At 45.3% G+C, this 9198-nt stretch overlaps 1 protein-coding gene across 1 annotated transcript in view; it reads left to right on the top strand.

The window, feature by feature from the left end:
* Nucleotides 1–1403: 1403 nt before the first annotated feature.
* Nucleotides 1404–9198, top strand: part of PARP16 (poly(ADP-ribose) polymerase family member 16) — a 13142-nt gene continuing 5347 nt past the window's right edge. The window contains 1 exon segment of the mRNA XM_031059654.1: nt 1404–1452. Coding sequence (XP_030915514.1) covers nt 1404–1452 — 49 coding nt within the window.

Raw genomic sequence — 9198 nt, 5'->3', positions numbered from 1 at the left:
CTCTTTCCTGAAGCAAAGCATTCCCTGATTTCCATCCTCCCATTTCCTTCCCTTTGAAAGGCCTCTGACCGGATCACAGATGGCAATTCCTATGTGACAGATCCTAATGTCATTATTGATGACAAACCAGATGTCCAAGGAGACATAATGGTCCTTTTAATCCAAAATTCATCAAGAGCCTCACCTTTGTAGTTTAGGGTGAGTGCAAAGGTATCTTCATTGGAAGAGGTTGGGGCCACACATTATTTTTCCTCTTGCCTCAGTTTTCCTTTGCACAGCGTGGCTGGAAGTGACTAAACCAGACACCAAAGGCATCCTGTTCTCAATAACAGCATCATTAAAATGCTACAAAAATCTCTCTTGAACTTTACAAGGGCGTGGGAAGGGACATGCTGGATGTGACAGAGTGTGTTATGAACCTCAAGCCATTACAACATGCTGCTCCTGCTCCTTGCTGCATTTTAGGTACAACAATTCTTAGTCAGAAAGATAGAATTCCTAGTTTGGGTTATAGAGCAATCCTAACACCTAATGTATCAGTTTGTTTCCTGTCTGACAACTAAATATGATATATTTTTCCATAGATTAAGTGTTGTGTAGCTGTCCTGCTATAAGCCACTGGATTAAAGGGAATGACATGGGACCAGCATAAGCAGGAGATGCAGAGTGGACCACAGCAGCAGGTAAAACACCACAGGTGACTTGTTCCCACTTACATTTTAAAACAAGAGCTCTGGTGCTTGTTATCTCTCTTGGAGACAGGGAAAAAAATCCCAACAGCCTTTGTGGCAGTGAAGACAAAGCTTTGCTCAGTAGGAGATGTTCTATACAGTATAATGTATGCCGGGAGCAATCCCGGTGTTTTATGGGCCCGCTTAGTGTGAAGTGCAAAACAGGCTTGGGGCTGAGGCTGCATTATTCATGGGGGACCTTAAATATTTCAGTGTGAGGCTGAGGTAGGGAACAACGTAACAGTACTGTATTGTCCCCTTTCTTCCCCTAAAATCATTGTTTGTGTTTAAGAAGGCAAGCAGGGAATCTTTCCCTTTCAGTGTAATGCCATGCACTGACACATCCCAGGCAAAAGCAGAGTAGCAGTGAGGCAAACCCCACAGTCCCTCCAAGGGAGGGAGAATTGTCCTGTTGTCTCCTAGCTCCCAAGGAAACACCAGTTTTGTCTTTAGAAAAGGAACAACTCAGTGCTGGACATATATTTTTGGAGATGATTCACCAGTTCTGTGCATGAAGGGACACATCAGCAGGTGGGTGTACAGACAAATAAAGTTTCTGGCAGTTTTTCCCTTTCAAAGCAGCAGAATTATTTCCACACCATTCTCCTGTGTATCGCTTGCTTGATCAGAAGCAATGGCTGGTTTGCAGCAGGGCAGTGGGAATAACCCGAAATGGCAACGTCTGGGGTAATGTGGTCAGAGCAGCGGAGGGCAGAGGCAGGTGAGGAGGCAGAGCTGCCTCTGCGCAGATCCGCTGCTGCCATCAGCCGGCAACTGGAATCCAGCACAGGGCCTCTCCCTGGGACAAGAGCTAAAGCAGACACAGCACACACCTCTTATACCAAGCCCCTCCTTGGCTGTTTTCACGGAGAAGAGGCATCCTTAGGCTCAAAAAAGAGCAAAGCAGTAGATGGGATGCTCAGACACAGGGGAAAGCCGGACCTCTCCAGGCAAAATTTGCCTTTAAATGCTGCTTTATCCTCTCCAAAGCCACAGAGATGAGAGTCACAGAAGCTTAAGGGCAAGTCTCACTGTGTCCCACGCCGGGTATTTTGGAACTCAGCAGAAGTTGGATCACTCTGGCAGCTCCTTATGTACTGTTCACACAGTGCTGAATTTGGACCAGAGCTTCAGGGTCCAGTCCCCTTGCAGACAGCCTGGGTCTTGCTACTTATGCCTATAGATCTAGTCTCGTGTTGAGACTCTTGAGCAGAGTGAGGTTTGGCCAAACTTCAGATAACCAGTTATTTCAGATAACATGATTCTGGCCAGAGCTACATCAGATTCCAGACCTTTCTCACTTCTGTTTCCCTTCCTACAAAGATAAATCTTGGCAGCTGTCTCTCGCACGAGATAAAACAGAACCAGCTCTGCACATCTGACACAGCTGAAGCGCAATAAAATCCCTGTTTCTGCTCTTTTTGGAACCATCAGAAAGAAATTCAAGCGACTTCCCCGACAGTGAGAAATCCTTGTATTTCAGTTCTGATGTTTAAACTCATCCATATTCCTTCTCAGCTTAGATCAATGTTCACAGCCAGAAATTCACATTCCATAGCTACAAAACCTTACGCTAGTCCACTTTATCAGTTTATTTGTGACCTGTTACACGTGCTGTGCTATCTGCATGGAGTAATTTGCATCCTGTTGCTTCCAAAACAAAGCTGCACAACTCTTCCTTTGAAATCAGCCCTCCAAAGGTGGGGAGACATAGGGCGCAAATATTTCTCAGGAAACAGCCCTTTATTTGCAAGGAGATGTTGCTGCCTCCAGGACAACTGCTGCACATGGACAGGTCTCTTACTACAAGGCTGATATGACCACTTTGCAGACTTCCCTTTTGTTTAGATTAACTGATAATTACCAGGCACAGCTGTTGGGTTTTTTTAGGAGACAGAGAACACAGAGATTGGTGTTGAAGACTGGGCACAACCTGCACACAACCCATGCCAGAGCACTCAGCTTTCTCCAGCAAGAACATTCCTGAGAGCCAAAACCTGATGGAGCCCTTGCACTGCCCTGGGTATTCCCATATAATTTATCTCCTTAGCAAAGCTACAAAGCTCTCATTTGGGACGTGGGGAAGAGGCAACAGGTCCCCCCTTTGCTGCAGGGGTGTCCCTGCAGACTCACACACCCCCTGTGCCATGACAAAGGTGCAGCACAGACACTGGGGGTGCTGCCACCCCAAGCTCCCGCCAGAACTGACCCAGAGCCTCACTCCCGACCTGGCTTGGATTGGAGCGCATGACCTAGAGGTGAACTGCTCTATATCCCATATCCAGTCTCCCACTGAGTTTATTTTCTGGTGTGGCAGATCAAAGACTGCTGTAAGGAGAAAATCTATCAAAGGCTCAGCACCCTAACATAGATCCAGCTCGCTTTTATGTTTACTTTCAACAAGTATACTCCTTCCTATTGTTCAGCAATCACTTTAAAATGGACAATTATCAGATTTCCCTATTAATGGGAAAAAGTCATGCAATCATAAATCTTAAAACATGCTACTATCTGCAAACTGCATGTAATACATTATGGAAAAAACAGTCTGTGGAGGAAAGCTATTACTGAGTGACCATGTCTTGGCTCAGCAGCTGGTTTTAATTTCAGCAGAGGATCCCCTCTGCTTCCCAGCATCCAGCAGCACTGCTGTTCCCACTGCTTCCCTGTAAGCACTGCAAACACTACAGTGTTGGCCTCACACTACAGCAACTCAGTGCTGCAATCAGCAAGGAGAACTTTTGCATCTTAGACAACTGCCAGCCTCTCACTGCATCCGCCTTGTCTTTCATCCCATCCAAGAATGGTTTGGGTTGGAAAGGACCTTAAATATCATCCTGTTCCACCCCACTGCCATAGACAGGAACACCTTCCAATAGACCAGATTGCAGCCAATGTGTTTGGAAGAAGTGAAAAGTTCTTTTACATCCCCTATACAATGACTACACAAGGCTGAACCTGGGGACACACTGCCTTTCATGTCCTAGTACCTCTCATATAGCAGAGAGCAAAAGAATGGCCCAAAAGATACGGGTTGGTCTTCTGGATAAAGCAGCAGACTGTCATTCAGGATTTCCCAGGCGGCATTCTGGCCCTCTCCATCAAAAAGGGTTGGAATCTAAAGCAGCCATGAGGACAAATCTTTGTTTTGCTACAGTTTACAAGTGGCTTTGGATAAATTGCTTAACTACCCTCAGTTCCCATTCCCTGTGCTAACTGGGATACTCATGCCCATTTTACTGGGATGTCTCATGAATTATCTGGTATTTGGGAACCTCTTAAATCCATGTAACTCACATGTAACAATGAAATGTGATCCTGCTTTTAGATCAGAACAACAATAATTCAGAACTGAGCACATTTTGTTTTGATTTTCCTAAGACTGTCTGAATTCACTGAGACAAGTGACAAAGAAATATGATTCACCATATTCATGACTACTTCCAAAATGGTTTACTTTAATCGGAGCAATTGGAAAAACATTAAAGGCAAAACTGCTTTACCCAGCTGACTTAAAAAGGTTGTTTCATTCCACATTTCTGTTTTCAATAAACATCCCAGGATAAAAACATCCCCTGCAGCAGATCTATGCAAAGGACAAAAAGGCGTTAAATCCAAAGTGGGGGCGGGTGGAAGAGATAAATAGTTTACTCCTATTATCTTTACCATATGCTCTATTCCAACTGGATACACATAAACAGCATGCAATCTTCAAGCTCAGCTTTAGACTCTTTGAAGTGACCTGACCATACTACTGATTTATTTCAAACTAACCTTTCTCTTTGAACCTTAGGTCAAGGTTAATTCCATAATAAAACATACCTTATACAGCTGGCTGTTCCAGTGGTGCTAGCAAGGAACGAGATCCTCAGTCATAAGCATTTGTTCACTGAGTGTGATATTGTATTTCTATTTTCCCTTCCCTGTATTAATTTCCTTCACAGACCCTAGTTAAGGGGAAAAAAACCCCTCTTTTCCGGTCCATGAGATCAATTTTAAACACACTGGAATTAAATGAAGACATTTAAGCCACATTTCTTTGCTGAAATGCATCCGCCAACACCAGAAACTATTTTTATTACAGTCTATGTTTAATAATCAGATCTTCAATTTCATAAGAAGCCACACAGCCACGTTATTCAAACTCCTGCACTGGCAACGACCCTTTCAGTATCTTTTACAAAACTATCTCTGCACTGAATCACAGCAAATCACCAAGGATAGCTTTTCTATCTAGGAAAATAAAGTGGGAAAAGAGAAATATGCTTGAAAGACCCTTCTCAAAAAAATCAAAAGAGAGTTCCTTGCCAGTGCCCCAGCCAGTCTTGCCTGCCTGTAGGTATTGAAGCACACCAAGCAGGGGTGCAAAGGTGTGGGAGAAAGCTTGGAATGTGGGATGCAGTCACTAAGAAATGCTGAGGTGCACAACACATTGCTCAAGCATTGCTCATCAGGTTGTTTTCCAGAGGACTGGAAAGATGCTTTTTAATTTCAATCTCCAGCCCATGGCACACACTCACAGCAGTTAACTAAAAAGCAGCAATACCAAAGCTAAACCAGCAGCCGTCCCACATTTCTCCTGACTCCAGAGCCTTGCCAACATGGTGCCTCTTGGAGCTGTTGGGAGAGGGATGAGTAGAAACTTTTGTTTGGGTTCAAGGTTTCTGCAAGGCACAGGCTAGAAAATCTTATCTGCTGTAGCTAACCCTGAGGGGAATTGTGCTTCCCCTCCAAAGGAGGGATAACAATGATGTTATCCAAGCTTATCCTCCCATATTTTGCAGGCCTGAGTCTACAGCAGTTGATGCTCAGGATCACCAGCACACCAAGACACACTCCCCTGAAATAGCCCCAAAAGCTTTCAGCACTTCACCTTTGGCTTAGGAACAGCTCTGTAAAACAGGGTTTAGCCCCGTGTTAAATGAGTTTGAGCAGGCAGCGCTCTCAGGGAGCATCGATACAGCAAACTTGTTATCTCATCAGTATCTGTCATTGGGAACGCAGCTGAGCTGGCCGTAATGGGAGCACCATCCATTTGGAATCCCAAAGGTAGGCATCAGTTTTGGATCAATGCTCTCAGAATCTCCATTAACTGTTAAAGTGCCAGTGTCATTTTAGATCTATTTTGGGTTCATTTTTTTAAACCATAACAAGGCCACAGAAGGTCTTTCACGGCATTTTGACTCTCTTAGAGTAATACAAAAAGTGGTGGCACAGGAAGCCCAGCATCCCCAGAACTGATGTGGTTCCAAGGAAAACTTTTCCCCTCCAGCTCTCTATTCCCATTTCACCACACTTTCTTTTCCAGCTTCTCCTCAGGGACTATTGCCTATTCTCACTACTTAATCACATGCCAGGATGCCCCACTTCCAACAGCAGGGCCCCAGCTGGCAGTGTCCTGTATGTCCTGCTCTTGATCCCATGCTCTGTCCCAAAACCACAGCCCTGGGCACGCTGTGAGGTAAAAGATACAGCATGCAGAAATTCCCAAACAAGAGACACACCTTTTGCTACATGGTGTGTCATTACCCGTCCCACAGATATCAAAAGCAACAGTCTCCCTCTTTCCTCTAACACACTAATTGGTATCTTAAATGAGGGCACAGTAATTATTAATATCAGTTCAAAAGCTCAAAATAACAATGTAAAATTCCACCCAAACTCATAGAAAGAGACATCTCTACCATTTTCTAAACTTCTTCAACAGGCACCAAAAAATATTAGATCTAATGATTTATTAGTGAATGAAATCAGCCAATTAGACAGCCAAGGACTGATTTTGAAAAAAAGGATCACACAGAGCAATTTAATATCATGGGAGATAATAAACCTGTCCTGAGCTGGATCACTGAATGATGTTGCTAACAGCCTGTCAGAGATATCAGATATTTACAGCAGAATAAGGCACCACATCAGATAAAGTAAAATACATCCTCTCAAGGATATAGAAATATGGAAAGGAATCACTCCAGCTGCATTTCAAGTCTGGGTAATTTCCATAACTCCTGAGAAAAGGTTTTGTGTGGTGCTAGCTCTCTTCTTAGGGCACCCATCCATGCTGCTGGCATGTGGGAGACCCTCTGGAGCAAGCAAGTTGAAAAATAGCACAGACCTCACAGACTGGACAGTGTTTTAAACATAAAAACATGTACAGGTATCTACTAGACTGGGTAATGTAAACTAAAGGCACCTTTAAAGTAATTTTGTCTACATGTTGTCATTAAATATGTCAGACCCAAGCAAGTATTTGTGCTGTCCTAGAAATGATGGCTTAATATTACAGACTTTTTGATGCAGCTGCTATGGAAAGGTGCCTTTTTGGATAAACTAGTAAAAAGCAAGTAAACAAAGCTACAACTCAATTCAATTATATATATACTATTGTGAAATATCTTACAATTTAATGCAACAGTGCACAGGCTATGATCTATCTGGTTACATCCAAAATTTTGAAATCTCATCATTATTAAGTGTATTCAGAATTATTAAAAATTTCAAGCCATTCAAGTGGATGATTAAGAATGTGAATTCTGCACTTAGGAATCAAGTTCCCTTTTTTTTTTTTTTGCTTTTGACCAGTTTCACCTCAGACAGGATATAACACAGCTGGTGTTCCTATTAAAGAAGGCTGCCAATTGCAGCTCCAGCTATCTCTGGAAATCCAGCTACAAGATGAAAGCCCAGTAAAAGGTATTCACAACTGACCTTAGCATTTTTCTGAGCATCTGTGCATGCCTGTATCAGTTACTTTGTGGATATGTGCAATATCCCTCCTGAATGAATAAACCAAGAAACGTGTTAGAAGACCTCAAATATTGCTACACATTTCCAAAATTTTACTCAGGACACCAATAGCATTTGGGCTGAGGAGGCTTCCACCCTGATGATGGGGATTTCTAAGACACTTTGGGACTGAAAAGAGGCTTCACAGCACTAACAGCACACCAGCATTCCAGGGAGGAATACTGAGCCTCAATTTCAAGCAACATAGGGAACACAACCTGATGAAGAGGTTAAATTCAAAAGTGAATTCCTCTCCCTTAATCCTGCAATGCCAGCCTGCAGAGATGACTCAAACAAACCTGGATTCTTCTTCGAGACTATAAATTTGGATGATAAAGGGAATTGTTGAGGAGTAATGACATCTACACATTTTTTACTTAAGTCTGTTAAAATTAGAGCTACAAAAAACTAAATTTGACACAAAAACCAGTCTCCTTAGATAACCCTTCTAGTTAATCTGCTGTTTCACACAAACACAATGCCCAAGATGGGAGTTTGCATCTGCCATGGCCCAGCAGTTGAGGGCAGGGCCCTGGGACCCTCCCAGTGCTGTGCAGAGGACGGGGCACAAGCCACCTGACATGGCCACTGTGCAACTAACACCCCAGCACACTGTCAGTGTCCCCCCTCTGTCCCCTGCCATGGGGTCCTGATGTGCTTGCACTCTGGGTATAAAGAGCTGGGGTCCCCCTCCATGTCCTCTTTGCCCCATGGGCCATGGACCTGACTTGGTCTGTATCTGAGGTACAGGCGACATTTCCACAGCACCCCCCCCCCCAAAACCCTTCCAGTCTCTGAGAGGAAAATGTAATTGCTCCCTGTACCCCCTCCAGGTCACTACCTGAGAAGAAGATGCTGCTGTACCTTGTAGGCCTCTCGCAGTTTCCACCTGAAGAGAAAGCACCATTCTCTCATACCCCTCTCCCAGTCTCTACCTATGAGGGTGATCCCATTTTCCCCTGTACCCCTCTTCTCAATCTCCACCTGAGGGCAAGGTGCCATTCCTGTCCATACTCCCCTCCTGGTCACCCCCTGAAGGGAGGGTGCCAGGCCCCACTCTACCCATCTCTTGATCAACACCTGAGAGGACGGCGCCATTTTCCCACCGCACCTCTCTCATTCTCATCCTGAGGGGAAAGCACCATTCCCTCCTCATACTCTTCTTCATTACCTGAGGCAAAGGTGCCACTCCCTTTCGTACACCTCTTCCGAGCTCTGCCTGAAGGCGGGGATGGCGCTATTCCCCACGAACCTTCTCCCGGCCTCTGCCTGAGGGGAAGATGCCACTGTCCCCAGAACCCCTCTCCCGGCCTCTGCCTGAGGGGAAGATGCCACTGTCCCCAGAACCCCTCTCCCGGCCTCTGCCTGAGGGGAAGATGCCACTGTCCCCAGAACCCCTCTCCCGGCCTCTGCCTGAGGGGAAGATGCCACTGTCCCCAGAACCCCTCTCCCGGCCTCTGCCTGAGGGGAAGATGCCACTGTCCCCTGCACTCCACTCCCGGTCTCTGCCTGAGGGGAAGATGCCACTGCCCCCAGAACCCCTCTCCCGGCCTCTGCCTGAGGGGAAGATGCCAGTGTCCCCTGAACTCTGCTCCCGGTCTCTGCCTGAGGGGAAGATGCCACTGTCCTCTGTAATTATCTCCGGTCTCCACCGGAGGGGAAGGCGCCATTCTCCTAGACCTCC

The sequence above is a fragment of the Geospiza fortis genome, unplaced genomic scaffold (assembly GCF_000277835.1).
Source record: "Geospiza fortis unplaced genomic scaffold, GeoFor_1.0 scaffold2, whole genome shotgun sequence".
Classification (NCBI taxonomy): Eukaryota; Metazoa; Chordata; class Aves; order Passeriformes; family Thraupidae; genus Geospiza; species Geospiza fortis.
This window is presented reverse-complemented; position numbering and strand designations above follow the sequence as displayed.